We start from the raw sequence: 19,868 nt of genomic DNA, 5'->3' as shown, positions 1-19,868 counted from the left end.
ACTCTAGTTTATTGCACCATTCCTTTATTGTAAGACATGTGGGCAGGAGACATGTGTGATCTCTCAGAAACCCCAAACCCATAGTCATGTCCTTCAAGCACTGGGCGGTAGTGAGCGCTGGGTCTCGGCGTCTCGTCCAATCTTCCAGATGACCAGGTGCAGGCAGGCGCTGGCGTCCTCGCTGGAGCTGTGGCCATGCACGCCGTCCTGGATGACGCGTCCGAGGTAGTGGGCCGCCAGGCTGCGCAGGGAGCGCCTGTAGGGGAGGCCCAGGCGGTGCGGGAAGAGCACGGAGGTGTCCAGCACGGTGCTGTGGATGAGCTTCAAGGCCAGCAGGTCGCTGTGCAGGCTGTGTCCGATGAGGATGGTGTCGGCGTGGAGGAGGGTGAGCAAGACGGCCTGCACGTCGCGCAGCGAGACGCTGGTGCGGGCCAGGTGAGCCGCGGTCACTCCCGAGAACCTGGTGTTGTAGTCGACGATGTCCCGCTGGGGCCTGACGAAGGTGTCGAACACCACGCTCCCGGCGCTGTCCACCACGGTGACGCGGGTCAGCTCCAGGCCGGCGGTGGTGTAGGACATCTCGCAGTCCAGGGCGTAGATGCCGGGGTGAGCGCCCGGGGGCAGGTCTTTGGCAGAGGTCTGCACGAAGCCCTGCAGGTCCTCCTGGCGGCCGTCCCGCACGTGCTGCTGGGCCACCTGGCAGCCAGGGGAGCCGATGGCGGCCGAGCAGCAGGTGTACTGGACCTCCCAGCGCCCAGCCGCGGGAGTGGGGCGCAGCCGCCCCCAGTGGTAGTGACAGGCTTCCTGGCGCACACAGCGGCCCGAGGGCGCCACGAGGTACTGGGTGCCACAGCGGCAGCAGAGCCTGCGGGAGGGGTCTTGGGGCGGCTTCTCCTGGTTGGTGAAGAGGACGGCGCCCCCGGGCGTCTCGGGGTGCGGGAAGGGGTAGCCCAGCTCCTTCAGCTGGGCCTGGGTGAGCAGGTGCTCCTTGAGGCGCTGGTACAGGGCGGCCCCTTTCCCGGGATCTTCCCCGCGGGGGCTGTCCGGGCGCTGGAGGGACAAGCAGGTCTGGGTGTCCATCTTGCCCCCCAGATCCACGTCCCGGGACACAGCGCTGCGGCCCCCGGTTTGGCAGGGCCCGGGCCCGGGGCCGGGGGCCAGGCCGCGCAGCTTGTGGAAGGTGCTGGCGGCCAGCTTGCGGTACTTCCTCTTGCTGGGGCTCTGGCGGTAGGCCGCCTTCTCCTCCTTGAGCGCCTTCTCGATGGCTTCCTGGGTGGAGGGGCAGAACTTGAGACACTGGTCCAGGAACAGGCCGAGGTAGCGTTGACGGGTGACAGAGGGGACCTTGTCCCCACCCTCTTCTGGTGGAACAGGCTTCAGAGAACTCTGCACAGGGGGGCCGCGGGCCAGGCGCTTGGGGGGCCCGGTGCTGGAGGCCATGGACGCCTGGCCCGAGGGGGCGCGTGTCTCTGGGAGCTGGCTGCCCAGCCCCTGGGCCTTGGGGGGCGGGCTGCTGCTGCTGCTGTCCGGGAGGGGCCTCTTGGCACCTGCAGCCAGGCGGGGCTTGGGGACCAGGGCCATCCTCCTCCTGTCGCCGTCTGCAGCTGAGATGTGGATGGAGGAGTGCTTCGGGGCCGGCTGCTGGGCAGCCTGGGGCAGGCTGGCTGAGTCCCTGGAGGCCTGGAGGTCACACAGCTCCTGGGCGGTGGGCAGCCTGGTGCGGGGGGCCAGGCCTCTCCTCACGGACTCTGGCTGGATGATGAGAAACTTGGGGGCCCAGCTGTCTGTTGGGGGCCCCGAAGGCCGGCCGCCAGGGCCAGTAGGCTGGTGGCAGGGAGGCAGGGGCACCAGGGTTGGGGCTGGGCAGGAGGCACCCAGCCCGGCCTCCAGAGCTTGCAGGTGTCCGGGAGGAAACCAGCTGGGTGCCGTGGCCCTCAGCAGGCCTGGAGCTCGCGCTGTCCCACTTCTTCCGGGCGAAGACATGGTCCTGCTCTGCTGGGCTCTGGTGTCTAATGGCTTAGGCTCGGAACCCACTCCCCTTATATAGGCAGAAAGCCCCGCCTCCCAGCAGATTGACACGCTAACCCAATGAATTCTACTTGATCTCATGTCCTTTCGTCTGCTTACAGATCTCTATCCTGAACCCACCCTACTTAATCTGATCTTCTCTGGACTGGCTTCTAGAATCCCAGAGCTCCTTGGGGACCCCAAGCACAGGAGGGAGCTCCCAGTCCAGAGGGTGGGCCCCATCCTCTGCTCAGCCCTCCCTGTGCCAGGCCACTGAGTGCCCCACACTCACTCCACAACCACTCCCGTCTCTGGACCACGGGGGGTGGGGGGCTAGGCAAGGCTCACAGAGGTCAAGACCACACAGGGCAAGTCAGGAGCACGACAGGGACCAGGCACTGTGACCTTGTGGGAGGGCTCACCCGCATCTCACTCTCCCTGCTCTCCTCGACCCCCCCCCCTCCAACCCTGCCAGCGTGGATCATAATCTGATTGAAGGTGGGTCCCTGCACTCCTCTGCCAGGACTGGAGGCGTGTTGGACTGCATCTCCTTGCCTTGCCTGGTGAGATGAGAGGTCCTCTCCGTTACCTTCCCAGGGGACAGAGTGGTCAGACGCAATGGCTCCTTATCCCCCGCCTTCTCTTCTCTGGGGGCTGGAACAGGTGTTCATCCCTCCATAAGGCTCGCCCCCCATGTTTCATCTGGCTAAAGGGAACCTCTGTACCCGTGAAACACCCTAACTCTCCCTCCTTCCCCCCTAGACCCTGGCTGCTACATGTGCATTTGACCACCTCATGAAAGGAGAATTCCACAGAACATGCCCTTGTGGGCCTGGCTGATTTCCGGAGGCATCATACCTCAAGGGTCATCGTCCATGTGGGAGCATGTGTCAGGATGTCCTTCCTTTTAGAAAGCTGAACACTGTTCCCTGGTCCCCGTCTGTAATCCCTTTGTTTCTAATCCTTCCATCTCTCAATGCACCTCCCTCAGGGCTGCTTCCACTCTGAGACGGTGTGAACACAGGGGCCCACAATCCCTTCAGGCCCCTGCTTTCCCTTTGTGTGTAAATACCCAGAGGGGGCATTGCTGGCCCATTTGGTAATTTTATTTAATTTTTACTTTTACATTTGCTAATAATCCTCACCAGAGGATATTTTTTCCATTGATTTTTAGAGAGAGTTGGAAGGGAGGGAAGGGGAGAGAGAGAGGGGAAGTAAGAGAGAGAGAGAGACATTGATTGGTTGCCTCTCCCACATCCTTGCCTGGGAGCTGGGGATCAAATCCACCACTGAGGTGTGTGCCCTTGAGTGGAAATGGAACCCTCGACCCTTTGATCCAAGGGCTGATGCTCTGACCACTGAGAAACCGGACAGGGCTGTTCATTTTATTTATTTGTTATTATCGTTATGATTTCTAAATATATATATTTTAAAATTATATCTCAGAGAGAAAGGGAGTGATGGAGAAAGGAAGAGAGAGAGAGAGAGAGAGAGAGAGAGAGAGAGAGAGAGAGAGAAAGATCAATGATGAGGGAATCATTGATTGGCTGCCTCTTGCATGTCCCATGTGTGGATGGAGCCTGCAACCTTGGCAGGTTCCCGAACCCGGAGTCAAACCGTGACCTCCTGCTTCCTAGGTCGATGCTCATCCCAGAGCCATGGCGGCCTGTAGGGAGGTCTCTATGGTGAAGCCTTGTCCTGACCTGTGGCAAGGCCACTAACAAGTCCCAGTCTGGAGGGCAGAGCTCTCCTGGCATAATTAAGCCTGACCTTGTAGCCCTCCCTATTTCCTTCCTAAGCAGCTAATGGGCTGTGGGAGGTGCAGCAAGTGTTACCAAAACAAGAGCATTTGTATGTTGGAGAGTGGGAATTTTTGAGCACTACTGAGGCCGTGGACTATGCCCCAGATAGAGTTGTCTGTGCTGACACTAGGCCAGGCCTTGAGATGGGGTCACATGGCCCCTTCCTAGCACGTAGGCCTTCTTTCATAGATCACTGTCAGCTTTCTGACGAAGAGGATGACCCTTTGAATAACGTGGTCTTCAGTGGCATGACTCTGACGTTGCTTGGGAAAAACTGTTTTGTCTTGGGTTGCTTGTTCTGCAAAAGAGGGATGTGGTAAATGGGTTTCAAAGCAGTCCTACACAAAGGGTCACTGCTGCTCTCCAGTCTCCCTGCATGGAGAATGGGAGAGCAGTCAGCAGGCCAGCTAATAAAGGCTTTCTAAATTTTAATTTGGTCTGGACTCCAGTGGTTGTTCACTCGAGTTCGCTCCACAACATTGTATACCTGCTAATCTACCCTTGTTTTAATCAGACTATAAAACAAAGCATCGGCTTGCAGGCTGCACCTTTGCTGTGCTCATCCAGGCACGGAGATCCATGGGTGCCTAGCTGTATTCTCTGGTGTGTCTTTTCTTCAATCCTTCACCCACCGCCCCTCCTCAGGTTCACCCTTGGCAGTCCTGGCCTGGCACATGTGGCTTTATGTGGGGCCTGAGTACGGGGGAACTACAATTGCAAGATGAAAGCATGCTCCAGTGAAGCACATGCAGAAAGCTAAAAATAAGGTAAGGAGCGCAGTTTATGCGGTTTAGTAATAGCTAGGTGTAAAAAATGGGAAATTCAGGATGGCAGGAAAAGAACTTATACGTATGTATGCTTAAAGCTATGCTCCAAGCACGGGGCTGTTCTGTTAGACATCATCAGCTCCTTGATTTGTTGGATTCTGTAAATCAAACTTGCCCCTGGTTTCCAGAAGAAGGAAGGGTAAATGTAGAGACATGGGAGAAGGTAGGAAAGCAACTTAGAGAGCATTACATAGCTGAAGGTCCAGAGGGAATTCCTGCCTCTACTTTCAGTCTGTGGTCCCTGACTACCAGGCACCCACTCCGGAAATTGAATGGGTGAATGTGGCAGGGGAAGGAAGAATGGAAGGCTACCATGGATGCCTCCGCTGCTTCTTCCAGTCCCTGGGGGTACAGCTCCTGTGGGGAGAGCCCTCAGCACAATGTTCTTCCTCCCCAAAGTGAATGAGAATCCGAGGAGGAGGCAGCAAGGGAACAGCGCCTGCGGGAATGGGAAGGTGGGGTCAGGTGCAAGCATTTGGGGAGTTTACTGTTGCTCATAAGCCTCTCCTTTTACCCCCAAACAAGCAGAAACAAATATAGTGCCTTTGTCTTTACTCCAGCGGACTCTGCAGGAGGCCAGGCAGGCTGGGGAAGACACTTCAGGATTTAGTCTATACCCTGATCAGCCTGACCCTCAGAATGCAGGTCAGACGCTCCGTGGCCGTCAGTCTATACCTTTTAAATCTTTGAAGGAGTTGAAGACTTCTTGTTCTATGTGTGGACCAACTTCCCCTTGTGTGTCAGGGTTACTAGATACAATATCTGAGGAGGCTCTGGCTCCTAGTAATTGGAACACTGTCTCAAAGGCTGGTCTCTCACCTGGAGATTAGTCATCATGGAAATGCAATTGGGCAGAGCTTAGTGGGGAGCAGGCTAACAGCCACCCAGCTCCTGGGGAAGCCGTTCCAACCTCTTGGGGGTTTGCAGGCTCAGTTGGTATACCTCATGCAAGCTTATCAGCAGATAAATATCTGTGCCACCAAAGCCTGGAGCAGCTGCCAACAAAAGGGGTAACACCTCTAGACGTAAGTAAAATTAGGCAAGGCCCAGAGGAGCCATATCAGGATGTGTGGCTGCTTGTTCCAAGCAGTAGGCAGGGTTGTGGCTGACCCTGAGGCTGGAATGATACTCATGAAACAATTGGCTGTTGAAAATACAAATGGGGTATGTCAAGAGGCTTTACCTACAGGAAGAATGGTACTGAACCTGATTTCATCCGTGTTTGTGCTGACATTGGACCAGCCTACATTCAAGGAGCAGTGTTAGCTGCTGCATTAAAAGAAATGTTCACTGGTCAGCAGAAAAAGAAAGGGGGATGCTTTAACTGTGGTAAGCTAGGGCATTTTGCTAAAGACTGCAATGATAGAAATGGAAGTCAAAAGGCTAAGGGAGAGGAAACAAGTAGCCTGGGCTATGTCCAAGATGCAGGAGAGGAAAGCATTGGGTAAATGAATTCTGCTCTGAGACTGATCTTGAAGATGACTTAATGCCCCCTGGGCAGGGAGACTTCAACCGAGGCCAGCCCCAGCCCCACCAAACAGTAGGGCCTTATTTTTGACCCCACTGTAGCCTTTCCAGGGGGCTCAGTCCCAAAGCCAACCATTGGAAACCTGAACAGTGCCACCCTGGGACCTGCAGGATTGGACTTCAGTCCCACCTCCTGATATGTACTAACCCTGGAGATGGGGCCTCAGGCCATTGTATGCTCCCTTTCCCAAGGGCATGATGGGATTAATTTTAATGAGGAGCAATTTGACAGTAAAATGATTTCAAATTCTCCCTGGGATGATAGATCAGGACTATACTGGAGAAATTAAAGTATTAGCACAAACATTCCTATCTAATAAAAGAGAAACATGCAAATTGATTGTACCTCCTCTACACCCACAAGCCATGCCCACCAACCAATCAGGAGCAAGTATGCAAATTAACCCAACAAATATGGCAGCAGCCACCGAGCAAGCAGGAGCAAGCAGGAAGCTTGGATTGCCCCCAGATATGGAGGAAGCCAAGCTTCCAGCCTGCCCTGGCTGACCCTGGCCTCTGCTCAAGGCTACAAAGTTTCAATTAAGAAGATAAATAAATCCCAACAAATATGGCAGCAGCCACGGAGCTGGAGCCAGCCCGAGGCTTGGGTTGACCCTGGCGATGGAGGAAGCCAAGGTTCCCGCCTGCCCTGGCCTCCCTTCAAGGCTACAAAGTTTCAATTATAGAAGATAAATAAATCCCAGATACCAGGGCCTCCACTTGGGTCGCCGGGGGTGTGGCCAGCCTGCAAACCACCACAGGCTCCTTGCCCAGGCCGCCCCATGCCCCAAGTGAACCCCCACCCTGATCTAGGACACCCTTAAGGCAAACCAGCTCCCCCCCACCCGTGCACCAGGCCTCTATCATATCTAATAAAAGAATATTATGCAAATTGACCATCACTCCAACACACAAGATGTCTGCACCAATGTGGTCAGAGATGTCTGCACCCATGTGGTCAAAGAGGGCTGCCCTCATGTGGACACAAGATGTTTGCCACAAGATGGCAAGCTGGGGAGGGCAGTTAAGAGGGACCAGGGCTGCAAAGGAGGGCAGTTGGGGGTGATCAAGCCTGCAGGGGAGGGCAGTTAGGGGAGACCAGGCCAGCAGGGGAGGGCAATTAGGGGTGACCAGGCCTGCAGGGGAGGGCAGTTAGGGGTGACCAGGCCTGCAGAGGAGTGAAGTTAGGGGTGACCCTGCCTACAGGTAAGGGCAGTTAGGGGGAAGACCAGGCCTGCAGGGGAGGGCAGTTAGGGGTGACCAGGCCTGCAGGGGAGGGCAGTTAGGGGAAATCAGGATAGCAGGGGAGCAGTAAGGAATCAATCAGGCTGGCAGGGGAGTGGTTAGGGGAGTGATCAGACTGGCAGGCAGAAGCAGTTAGGGGCAATCAGGAAGGCAGGCAGGTGTGCAGTTGGGCGCCAGCAGTCCTGGATTGTGAGAAGGATGTCCCACTGCCTGTTTAGGCTCGATCCCCTTACTGGGATCAGGCCTAAAAAGGCAGTCGGACATCCCTTGAGGGGTCCCAGATTAGAGAGGGTGCAGGCTGGGCTGAGGGACACCGCCCACCCCGTGCATAAATTTCGTGCACTAGGCCTCTAGTTAATACTATAATTCAGGTCTTTTGTGAAACAAAAATAGCATAAATTCTCCTTCGGTCTTACTATCCAGAAGGGCAATCTTTAACTGGTCAGCCCCCTGGTGCAGTGCGCTTTGGGTCCAGCAATGCCATATACTGGGCAAGAATAGTTAAGCAGGGCTGGCCTGAGTTAGAACTAAGTATTAATGGGAAGCCTTTTAAAGGGATTATAGATACTGGGTCTGATGTGTCAATCATCGATTTCAGACCTTGACCTCAGCCCTGGCTTTAACGCCATGGCTTCTGAATTGCCAGGAGTGGGGCCTGTTACTCAACCCTTGCAGAGTGCTCAGCTCCTTCAATGGGAAGATCCAGATGCAAATACAGGTTGTTTTCAACCTTATGTATTGCAACAGTTACCTGTTAACCTATGGGGTCGGGAGATTCTAGAGCAGATAGGGGTTTTAATAACAAGTCCCAGTTCCATTGTGACTTCTCAAATGCTTACTCAAGGATTTCACCCCCTAAAGGGACTAGGAAAGAATCAGCAAGGGGGATGGTCATCTATCCCCATGTCCACTCAGAAGGGGAGGCACGGATTAGGTTACCAGAATTTTCAACAGGGGCCTCGATTGTCTCTCCAACCCAGTGTACAGCAGCCACAATTACCTGGCTTGCAGATACCCCTGTCTGGATTGATCAATGGCCCCTATTAGGAGAGAAGTTAAAAGCTGCACAAGAGTTGGTTTGAGAACAGCTTTACCCAGGGCATACTGAACCCACTCACAGTCCATGGAACACACCCATATTTGTAATGAAAAAATCTGGCAAATGGAGACTATTGCAAGCCCTAAGGGCAATTACTGAAACCATGGAGATTATGGGACCCCTTCAGTCGGGGTTACCATCCCCTACAGGTATCCCATTGCAACATCAATATTGGTATTAGATCTTAAGGAGTGCTTTTTTGCTGTTCCTCTTCATCCTGAGGATTGTAAAAGATTTGCATTTAGTGTCCCTGTAATAAATATTAACGAACCCATAAAGATGTATCAATGGAAAGTATTGCCTCCTACATTATGTCAGGATTTTGTGGTCGTACCCATACATCTTATAAGGAAAAAATATTCTGAGGCTTATATTATTCATTATATGGATGACATTCTCTTAGCTCATAACAATGAACCGCTTCTAAATACTACATATATATATGTATAAGCAGGATTCCCTGCTGGAGTATGCATAGCACCTGAAAAGGTTCAGAGGACATTTCCTTTTTCTTATCTTGGTAGCATTATTGAGGGAAAACAATAAAATCTCAGAAAATTCAAATTGGGACAGACACGTTATTTACATTAGATGACTTCCAGCAATTATGAGGAGATACTAACTGGGTTCGACCTGCTTTAAAATTAACCACTGCTGGCTTAAGCCCTTTGTTTCATATACTTAGGGGAGATTCATCTCCGTCATCCCCGCGCTGCTAGACAGAGGAAGCCAAGACAGCCTTCGTAAAGCTGAGGCTGCCTTAAGTTCAGCACCACTTACTGAATTACTCCCTTCCCTTACAGGTTTTACTTTTCCCTACGGACACACACCCCCACTGGGGTCATTTGGCAAGCTCCTGGAGTTGTTGAATGGCTATATTTGCCCATTCTCCAACTAAGGTATTAACTCCCTTTCATGATTTGGTTTCCCAGCTAATAGCTTGAGCCCACCTTCGAACAGGCCAGTTAGTGGGCTGAGACCTGACCTCATTGTAGTGCCATTTACAGCTACACAGCAAGACTGGCTCTGGCAAGGATCAACAAGTTGACATGTTGCACTTGCTAATTACCGCAGACAGGTTGATAACCATTATCCTACAAATAAAGTCTACATTTTCTCTCAGTTACTACCTTTACCTTCCCAACGATAGCAAAGTCACACCCTAAACCTCAGGCATTAACCATTTTGACAGATGGATCCAGTTGTGGAAAGGCTGGGTACCACTGCAGCAGGGGAGCAAAGGGTCTTTAAACCTCTCATATTTCAGGTCAACGGGTAGAAATACAAGCTCTTATTTATGCCTTGACAGACTTTGCTATGGAGATCTTCAAAGTATATATAGATAGTGCTTATGTGGTAAGTATGGCCAAAATTATTGAAACAGCTACTATAGGGCACACTAATTCAGAGCACCTTTCTCATTTATTTTCAGGCTTCAAAGGTTATTAGAGAACAACAATTTCCCTGCTTTATTGGTCATATTCAATCTCATTCAGGTCTCCCTGGTCTGTTAGTTATAGGCAATGACACTATTGATCACCTCCTGCTGTAATATAAGAGGCTATGCCATTTTCTCTTGCCCATGCATTGCATCATCAAAATGCTGCTGCCTTGCACAAACCATTCGGTATTTCTTGGGTCAGGCTCCTCAAATTGTTAAGCAGTGCTCTCCGTGTGTAATTCAATGCTCTGTACAATCGTTAGGAGTTAATCCTAAGGATATTAAACCTAATCAAATCTGGCAAATGGATGTCACCCCCGACCTGGAGTTTGGTAAGCATAGATGGGTACATGTTAATGTAGATACCTGCTCCCGCTTTATCTTTGAGACTCCCCAAAAGGGAGAGAGTTCCAAGCATGTAACTAGTCATTATTTAGCCGCCTTTGCGGTACTACGAACTCCCTTAGGGCTAAAAACAGATAATGTACCCACATATGCTAGTTGTGCTTTTAGCACTTTTGTGAGCAATATCAAATTTGTCATAAAACTGGTATCCCTAACAACCCTCAAGGTCAAGCTAAAGAGGAAAGAGCCAATCATAGTCTTAAAATGCAATTACTAAAGCAAAAAAAGGGGGAGACAGATGTTATGTGTCACCTCAAAAGAACCTCAGTCATGATCTTTATACTTAAATTTTTTGAATTTCGTACAGCCGCCGAAAGGCACCGGGCCTCCAATACAATAGCCTCCGCTGGGGTAGCCTAATGTAGTGGTCGCCAAACTGCGGCTCACGAGCCTCTTGCAGCTAGCTCTTTGGCTCCTTGAGTGTGGCTCTTCCACAAAATACCACGGCCTGGGTGAGTCTATTTTGAAGAAGTGGCGTTAGAAGAAGTTTAAGTTTAAAAAATTTGGCTCTCAAAAAAAATTTCAATCGTTGTACTGTAGATATTTGGCTCTGTTGACTAATGAGTTTGCCGACCGCCCTAGTGGAAGGATGCACAAATTGGACAAAGTTTTGGGCCAGATCCAGTAATGATGTGGGGCAGTAGTTGTGCTAGTATCTTTCCAGAAGGAACAGCGCAGCACAGCCATTTTGGGTGCAAGAGTGTTTCGTGTGTCACCACAATGGACCCACAGAAGCTCTGTGTCCCTTTGTTCAAAAGACAGAGTTGCCCCGATGACAGCAATGGGGAAGAAGAAGAAATTGAAGGCTAAGCAAGGGGCCAAGGGGCCAAATGGGGACAGCTGAAGAAGCTAACAACTGAGGCCCAGCAGACGGAAGAAAAGGAAGACCTGGAAGCTACTCCCTCAACCATGGTTCCGGCTATGCTCGCACTGCTTAGCTACCAGTCTTCTGCTAAGTCTTGTACAGCCAAGTCCGAGGACTCTGAATATATATACGCCAGCAGCCAAAGAAATTTCATTTAGTAGCTAAAAATGTTAACATGTCTGTAGTTTGATGTCTCTTTTATTGCTGTTGCTTGAGCATTGCTTTGTTATTGTTTAATAGCAAGAGTTATGTCCAAGCTTATTTTAATTATAGTAGCTTAAAAACAAAAAAATAAAGAGGGGAGAGGTATGGAACCAGTCTATGGTGAAGCCTCGGGCTGACCTGTAGCAAGGCCACCAAATAGGCATGGCCTGGAGGGCAGAGCTTCCTAACAAAATGAAGCCTGACCTGGTAGCCCTCCCTAATTCCTTCCTAAGTAGCTAATGGGCTGAGGGAGGTGCAGCAAGTGATGCCAAAACTAGAACATTTGTATAAATGTTAATCTACCCTTGTTTTAATCAGACTATCAAATAAAGCATAGGCTTGCAGGCTGGGTCTTTCGTGTCCTCATCCAGGCATGGAAGACCCACCTAGCCCCAGCATATTCTCTTTGTCTTTTCTTCAATCCTTCACTGCCCCTCCTCAGGTTCACCCTTGGCCTTGCTGGCATGGCACAGTAGCCAAGAAGGAAATAAACGTGATGAAAAATAAAACTACTGATGTACTCTAGTTTATTGAACCATTCCTTTATTGTTAGACTTTTGGGGCTAGAGATATGTATGATCACACAGCAGTTTCCAAATTCATACTCATGTCCTTCAAATGCTGGGTGGCGGTCAGCGGTGGGCCTCAGAGTCTTGTCCAATCTTCCAGATGACCAGGGGCATGCAGGCGCTGCATGTTGTACACCACCTGTACTGCGCTGTCAACCGCAGTGACACGGGTCAGCTCCAGGCCTGAGGTTGTGTAGGACATCTCAGGGTGATGTCGGAATGAGCGCCTTGGGGAAGCTCTTTGTCATAGGTCTGCACGAAGCCCTGTAGGTCCTCCAGGTTGCCTGGCCTGATGTCATCTGTGCCTTTGGGAGCTGGCTGCCCAGCCTCTGGGTCTTGGCAGGCGGGCTGCTACTGCTGTTGCTGGCCAGGAGGGGCCTCTTGGCACCTGCAGCCAGGCAGGGCTTGGGGACCAGGGCCCCCCTCCTCTTGTCCCCGCCAGCAGCTGAGATGTGGATGGAGGAGTGCTTCAGAGCCGCCTGCTGGCAGCCTGGAGCAGGCTGGCTGACGCCCTGGAGGCCTGCTCTGCCTGCCCCACCAGGTCACACAGCTCCTGTGCGGTGGGCAGTCGGGTGCGGGGAATCAGGCCTCTCCTCACGGACTCCGGCTGGATGATAAGAAACTTGGGGGCCCAGCTGTCTGTTGGGGGCACCGAGGGCAGGCCGCCAGGGCCAGTAGGCTGGTGGCAGGGAGGCAGGGGCACCAGGGTTGGGGCTGGGCAGGAGGCACCCAGCTCAGCCTCCAGAGCTTGCAGGTGTCCGGGAGGAAACCAGCTGGGTGCCATGGCCCTCAGCAGGCCTGGAGCTCGCGCTGTTCCACTTCTTCCGGGCGAAGACATGGTCCTGCTGTGCTGGGCTCTGGTGTCTAATGGCTTAGGCTGGGTCCCTCCGCCCTTATATAGGCAGAAAGCCCCGCCTCCCAGCAGATTGACCTGCTAAGCCAATGAATTCTATTTGATCTCATGTCCTTTAGTCTGCTTTACAGATCTGTACCCTGAACCCACCCTACTTAATCTGATCTTCTCCGGACTGGCTTCTAGAATCCCAGAGCTCCCTGAGGACCCCATCCACAGGAGGGAGCCCCCAGTCCAGAGGGTGGGCCCCATCCTCTGCTCAGCCCTCCCTGTGCCAGGCCACTGAGGGCCCCTCACTCACCCCACAACCTCTCCCGTCTCTGGGCCAAGGGGAGGAAGCCAAGGCTCACAGAGGTCAAGATCACACAGAGCAATTCTGGAGCACGACAGGGACCAGGCACTGTGACCTTGTGGGAGGGCTCACCCGCATCTCCCTCTCCCTGCTCTGGTCAATCCCCACCATCCTGTTCCCGCCCACCCAGGCCAGCTTGAGCACAACTCTGATTGAATGTGGGTCCCTGCACTCATCTGCCAGGACCCGAGGCCTGTTGGATTGCGTCTCTTTGCCTTGCTCAGTGAGAGAGAGGTCCTCTATGTCCTCTGACAGGTGGTTAGACGAAATGGCTCCTTATCCCCCGCCTTCTCTTCTGTTGGGGGGCTGGAACACGTGTTCATCCCTCCATAAGTAAGGTGACCAGACGTCCCGCTTTTGGCAGGACTGTCCCGATTTTTAACAATTTGTCCCGCGTCCCTTGGCGATTTGAAAAAGTCCCGATTTTTGGAAAGAATGCACGACAAGCTAGGGAACGGCGGGAGAACGGGAAGGGAATATACGGTTTTTGGCGGCCATGTGGCTATTTAGCCAGGATATGAGTTTTATATTATTTTTGTAATGTTAAACTTTAATAATAACAAATAATTGTTGAGAACTGATTATCGAGAACTGCTTATCCAAGTTCGCATTGTTGATCAGTTGTTAGAATTTGACCACCATTGTTTGGACTTAATGAACAATGGCATTTTTTGGGATTGGCAACGACGAAAACATTTTGTAACTGTCTCTCAGACGATACACATCGTGCTGCGTGCTAGTAAGCTAGTTAAACAAGTGATGTCATTACAAATCAGCTATTCAGATAATTTAGGTAAGTAATTTATTTATTTATTTCATAAATACATAAATTTTCTTGAATTTAGCAGACAGTACTCGTATTATTATTATTATGTTTTTTTAAATGTCCTCAGGTGAGGATTTTTAAAAAAAATATATATATTTTATTGATTTTTTTTTTTTACAGAGAGGAAGGGAGAGGGAGAGGGAGAATTAGAAACATTGATGAGAGAGAAACATCGATCAGCTGCCTCTTGCACACCCCCTACTGGGGATGTGGCCACAACCAAGGCACATGCCCTTGACCGGAATTGAACCTGGGGCATTTCAGTCCGAAGGCTGACGCTCTATTTGCTGAGCCAAACCGGTTTCGGGAAAATTAAAATAATTTTTAAAATATAGTTACTTTATAACAATCAAATTAATTTAATTTATAAACTAACAAAATATTTTCATGTAATTATGTACCTACTTACTCTGTTTTTAAGCAATATGTATATAATTTATAATATAATTTTAAATTATTTTTTTTTAGATTTTTAACATAATGAGTAAGAAAAGAGGATGCAAATTCAATGATGATCTAAGAATTTAATTTCCTTTAATTAAAAAAACCAAAAGCGATTACAATAGAGACCAAATTTTCAATCAAGAACCCTGCTCCCCCCGCCTCCCCCCCTCCCTCCCCGGTCAATGGTGTCCCGCTTTACCAATGTTAAAATCTGGTCACCTTATCCATAAGGCTCGTCCCCTCTTTTCTCATCTGGCTAAAGGGAACCTCCGTACCCATGAAACACCCTAACTCTCCCTCCTTCCCCCCCAGTCCCTGGCTGCTACATTCCACTTTGGTTCTCTGTGCATTTGACCACCTCATGAAAGTGGAATTCCACAGAACCTGTCCTTGTGGGCCTGGCTGATTTCAGGAGGCATCATACCTCAAGGGTCATCGTCCATGTGGGAGCATGTGTCAGGATGTCCTTCCTTTTAGAAAGTTGAACACTGTTTCCTGGTCCCCGTCTGTAATCCCTTTGTTTCTCATCCTTCCATCTCTCAATGCACCTCCCTCAGGGCTGCTTCCACTCTGAGACGGTTTGAACACAGGGGCCCACCATCCCTTCAGGCCCCTGCTTTCCCTTTTTGTGTGTAAATACCCAGAGGGGGCATTGCTGGCCCATTTGGTGATTTTATTTAATTTTTTCATTTTCATTTGCTAATAATCCTCAGCAGAGGATATTTTTTCCATTGATTTTAGAGGGAATTAAAAGGGAGGGAAGGGGAGATATAGAGGGGAAGTGAGAGGGAGAGAGAGAGAGAGAGAGAGAGAGAGAGAGAGAGAGATTGATTGGTTGCCTCCCCCACACCCTTGCCTGGGAGCTGGGGATCAAACCTCCCACTGAGGTATGTGCCCTTGAGCGGAAATGGAACCCTCGACCCTTTGATCCAAGGGCTGATGCTCCGACCACTGAGAAAACCGGACAGGGCTGTTCATTGTATTTATTTTTTATTATCGTTATGATTTCTAAATATATATTTTTTAAAATTATATCTCACAGAGGAAGGGAGAGGGAAGGAGAGAGAAAGAGAGACATAAATGATGAGAGAATCATTGATCAGATGCCCCCTGCATGCCCCACATTGGGGATGGAGCCTGCAACCGGTGATGACAAATAGAACGACAGATGTACTCTAGTTTATTGCACCATTCCTTTATTGTAAGACATGTGGGCAGGAGACAGGTGTGATCACACAGCAGTTTCCAAATCCATAGTCATGTCCTTCAAGCACTGGGCGGTAGTGAGCGCTGGGTCTCGGCGTCTCGTCCAATCTTCCAGATGACCAGGTGCAGGCAGGCGCTGGCGTCCTCGCTGGAGCTGTGGCCATGCACGCCGTCCTGGATGACGCGTCCGAGGTAGTGGGCCGCCAGGCTGCGCAGGGAGCGCCTGTAGGGGAGGCCCAGGCGGTGCGGGAAGAGCACGGAGGTGTCCAGCACGGTGCTGTGGATGAGCTTCAAGGCCAGCAGGTCGCTGTGCAGGCTGTGTCCGATGAGGATGGTGTCGGCGTGGAGGAGGGTGAGCAAGACGGCCTGCACGTCGCGCAGCGAGACGCTGGTGCGGGCCAGGTGAGCCGCGGTCACTCCCGAGAACCTGGTGTTGTAGTCGACGATGTCCCGCTGGGGCCTGACGAAGGTGTCGAACACCACGCTCCCGGCGCTGTCCACCACGGTGACGCGGGTCAGCTCCAGGCCGGCGGTGGTGTAGGACATCTCGCAGTCCAGGGCGTAGATGCCGGGGTGAGCGCCCGGGGGCAGGTCTTTGGCAGAGGTCTGCACGAAGCCCTGCAGGTCCTCCTGGCGGCCGTCCCGCACGTGCTGCTGGGCCACCTGGCAGCCAGGGGAGCCGATGGCGGCCGAGCAGCAGGTGTACTGGACCTCCCAGCGCCCAGCCGCGGGAGTGGGGCGCAGCCGCCCCCAGTGGTAGTGACAGGCTTCCTGGCGCACACAGCGGCCCGAGGGCGCCACGAGGTACTGGGTGCCACAGCGGCAGCAGAGCCTGCGGGAGGGGTCTTGGGGCGGCTTCTCCTGGTTGGTGAAGAGGACGGCGCCCCCGGGCGTCTCGGGGTGCGGGAAGGGGTAGCCCAGCTCCTTCAGCTGGGCCTGGGTGAGCAGGTGCTCCTTGAGGCGCTGGTACAGGGCGGCCCCTTTCCCGGGATCTTCCCCGCGGGGGCTGTCCGGGCGCTGGAGGGACAAGCAGGTCTGGGTGTCCATCTTGCCCCCCAGATCCACGTCCTGGGACACAGCGCTGCGGCCCCCGGTTTGGCAGGGCCCGGGCCCAGGGGCCGGGGGCCAGGCCGCGCAGCTTGTGGAAGGTGCTGGCGGCCAGCTTGCGGTACTTCCTCTTGCTGGGGCTCTGGCGGTAGGCCGCCTTCTCCTCCTTGAGCGCCTTCTCGATGGCTTCCTGGGTGGAGGGGCAGAACTTGAGACACTGGTCCAGGAACAGGCCGAGGTAGCGTTGACGGGTGACAGAGGGGACCTTGTCCCCACCCTCTTCTGGTGGAACAGGCTTCAGAGAACTCTGCACAGGGGGGCCGCGGGCCAGGCGCTTGGGGGGCACGGTGCTGGTGGCCTATGGACGCCTGGCCCGAGGGGGCGCGTGTCTCTGGGAGCTGGCTGCCCAGCCCCTGGGCCTTGGGGGGCGGGCTGCTGCTGCTGCTGTCCGGGAGGGGCCTCTTGGCACCTGCAGCCAGGCAGGGCTTGGGGACCAGGGCCACCCTCCTCCTGTCACCGTCTGCAGCTGAGATGTGGATGGAGGAGTGCTTCGGGGCCGGCTGCTGGGCAGCCTGGGGCAGGCTGGCTAACTCCCTGGAGGCCTGGAGGTCACACAGCTCCTGGGCGGTGGGCAGCCTGGTACGGGGGAGCAGGCCTCTCCTCACGGACTCTGGCTGGATGATGAGAAATTTGGGGGCCCAGCTGTCTGTTGGGGGCACCGAGGGCAGGCCGCCAGGGCCAGTAGGCTGGTGGCAGGGAGGCAGGGGCACCAGGGTTGGGGCTGGCCAGGAGGCACCCAGCTCGGCCTCCAGAGCTTGCAGGTGTCCGGGAGGAAACCAGCTGGGTGCCGTGGCCCTCAGCAGGCCTGGAGCTCGCGCTGTCCCACTTCTTCCGGGCGAAGACATGGTCCTGCTGTGCTGGGCTCTGGTGTCTAATGGCTTAGGCTGGGAGTCCTCCGCCCTTATATAGGCAGAAAGCCCCGCCTCCCAGCAGATTGACGCGCTAACCCAATGAATTCTACTTGATCTCCTTTCCTTTAGTCTGCTTTACAGATCTATATCCTGAACCCACCCTACTTAATCTGATCTTCTCTGGACTGGCTTCTAGAATCCCAGAGCTCCCTGGGGACCCCATCCACAGGAGGGAGCCCCCAGTCCAGAGGGTGGACCCCATCCTCTGCTCAGTCCTCCCTGTGCCAGGCCACTGAATGCCCCACACTCACCCCACAACCACTCCTGTCTCTGGGCCATGGGCGGTGGGGCGGTAGGCAAGGCTCACAGAGGTCAAGACCACACAGGACAATTTGGGAGTAAGACAGGGACCAGTCACTGTGACCTTGTGGGAGGGCTCACCCGCATCTCCCTCTCCCTGCTCTGGTCAATCCCCACCATCCTGTTCCCTCCCACCCAGGCCAGCTTGAGCACAACTCTGATTGAAGATGGGTCCCGGCACTCGTCTGCCAGGACCCGAGGCGTGTTGGACTGCGTCTCCTTACCTTGCTTGGTGAGAGAGAGGTCCTCTCTGTTGCCTGCCCAGGGGACAGTGTGGTCAGACCCAATGGCTCCTTGTCCTCCGCCTTCTCTTCTCTTGGGGGGCTGGAACAGGTGTTCATCCCTCCATAAGGCTGTCTCCCCCTTTTCTCATCTGGCTAAACGGAACCTCTGTACCCATGAAACACCCTAACTCTCCATCCTTCTCCCCGAAATCCCTGGCTGCTACATTCCACTTTCTGTCCCTGTGCATTTGACCACCTCATGAAAGTGGAATTCCACAGAACATGCCTTTATTGGCCTGCTGATTTCAGGAGGCATCATACCTCAAGGGTCATCGTCCATGTGGGAGCATGTGTCAGAATTTAGTTTAAAAAAAATATGTCAGGGTAGTATATTTTTTCCTTTAATTTTTAGAGAGAGTGATATGTAGGGAGAGGAGAGAGAGAGACAGAGCGATCATTTGATTTTCACATACACACACCCTGATTGGGACCTAGCATCAATCCCACAACAGTAATATGCTCTTGACTGGGTATCAATCCTGAGACCTTTTGATCCAAAGGTCGAGTCTCCAATCATGGAGTCAATCTGGCCTGGGTGCTAATCGTATTTTAATTTGATAGTGGCCTTCCTAATGGGTGTGAAGTGCTATCTCACTAAGGTGTCCATTTGCATTTCCCTAATGACTAGGCTATCACTTAAGGCCTCTGTGTTTTAAAACTCCCTGATACACATCCGCTGTGCGTATCTATACTCCACAGAAAAAGTTAGTAGAAATGGGGTTGGGGCTGGATTAAAAATGATGGCAGAGTAGGAGGATGCTGCACCGACATGCTCCCAGGAAGAAGATGGAATTACAACTGAAATCCTGAAAGGTTTCTGAATAATCAACGGAAAACTCACAGGAGAGAACCCTGATACCCAAGGACCAAAGGTGGAGAAGGCATTGAGCAGTGGTCTGCAAACCGCGGCTCATGAACCACATGGGGCTCTTTCGCCCCTTGAATGTGTGTGGTTCTTCCACAAAATATCACGTGCGGGCACGCACGTACAATGCGATTGAAACTTCATGGCCCATGCGCAGAAGTCAGTTTTCGGCTCTCAAAAGAAATTTCAATCGTTGAATTGTTGATATTTGGCTCTGTTGACCAATGAGTTTGCTGACCACTGGCCTAGAGTGTGGTATGAGGGGCGGAGGCGCAAATGGGCTGGCAGTGCACCCACAGAGGGCAACTGAAGTCCGGAGAGATATCTAAGCTGTGGGAGGGGGGCAGGGGAGGTGCCACTGAGAACTCTGGGATCTAATCCTGAAGCTGGGCTCTCCAACAGAGAGCACCAAACTGAGGAGGGTACCCACATAACCTCTAGCTGTGAAAAGCAGTGGGCTGCTGTCTGCCAGGGAGTGGTAGCTGAAAGTTCGGGCATGCTCTTAAAGGGCCAATGCACAAAGATTCCCTGTGGAGGCACCCACCTTGTGCTCTGGCAGAGGGAGGGTGAAGTGGACTAGAGCTGTGAGAGCAGAACCCAGGAATGGGACTTTGGGGATAGATCTCAGAAGGCAGACACACCAAGTTTCCATTCCCTCACACAGTGGAGGACATCTTTCCCAGGTAGACATCTGCCTTGCCTGTGGCGGGGAGATAGTCGACACACCCT

The 19,868-nt window shown here is 52.7% G+C and overlaps 2 protein-coding genes across 2 annotated transcripts; both read right to left on the bottom strand.

Moving 5' to 3' along the window:
* Positions 1–93: 93 nt before the first annotated feature.
* Positions 94–12,193, bottom strand: LOC129150538 (RNA exonuclease 1 homolog). Its single transcript, XM_054722318.1, has 3 exons — positions 12,097–12,193; positions 2,534–2,661; positions 94–1,752 (listed from the first exon to the last, which is right to left on the bottom strand). The coding sequence occupies exons 1-3, from the start codon at positions 12,191–12,193 to the stop codon at positions 94–96; spliced, it is 1,884 nt and encodes a 627-aa protein (XP_054578293.1).
* Positions 12,194–15,732: 3,539 nt separating this feature from the next.
* On the bottom strand, positions 15,733–18,331 carry LOC129150537 (RNA exonuclease 1 homolog). The gene is given in 4 exon segments (XM_054722317.1): positions 15,733–16,794; positions 16,796–17,077; positions 17,079–17,393; positions 18,215–18,331. Coding segments are annotated over 4 exon segments (1,776 nt in total).
* Between the last annotated feature and the right edge of the window lie 1,537 nt (positions 18,332–19,868).

Source organism: Eptesicus fuscus, chromosome 10, assembly GCF_027574615.1.
Source record: "Eptesicus fuscus isolate TK198812 chromosome 10, DD_ASM_mEF_20220401, whole genome shotgun sequence".
NCBI classification, from domain to species: domain Eukaryota; kingdom Metazoa; phylum Chordata; class Mammalia; order Chiroptera; family Vespertilionidae; genus Eptesicus; species Eptesicus fuscus.
This window is presented reverse-complemented; position numbering and strand designations above follow the sequence as displayed.

Coding starts and splice junctions, on each gene's coding strand:
- LOC129150538 (XM_054722318.1), bottom strand. CDS start 12,193: ATGTCCTACACAACCTCAGGCCTGGAGCTGACCCGTGTCACTGCGGTT. Junction 2,662..12,096: donor GCAGCGCCTGCATGCCCCTG/GTCATCTGGAAG, acceptor CACCTGTTCCAG/CCCCCAGAGAAGAGAAGGCG. Junction 1,753..2,533: donor TGCAGTCCAACACGCCTCCA/GTCCTGGCAGAG, acceptor CTCATCATCCAG/CCAGAGTCCGTGAGGAGAGG.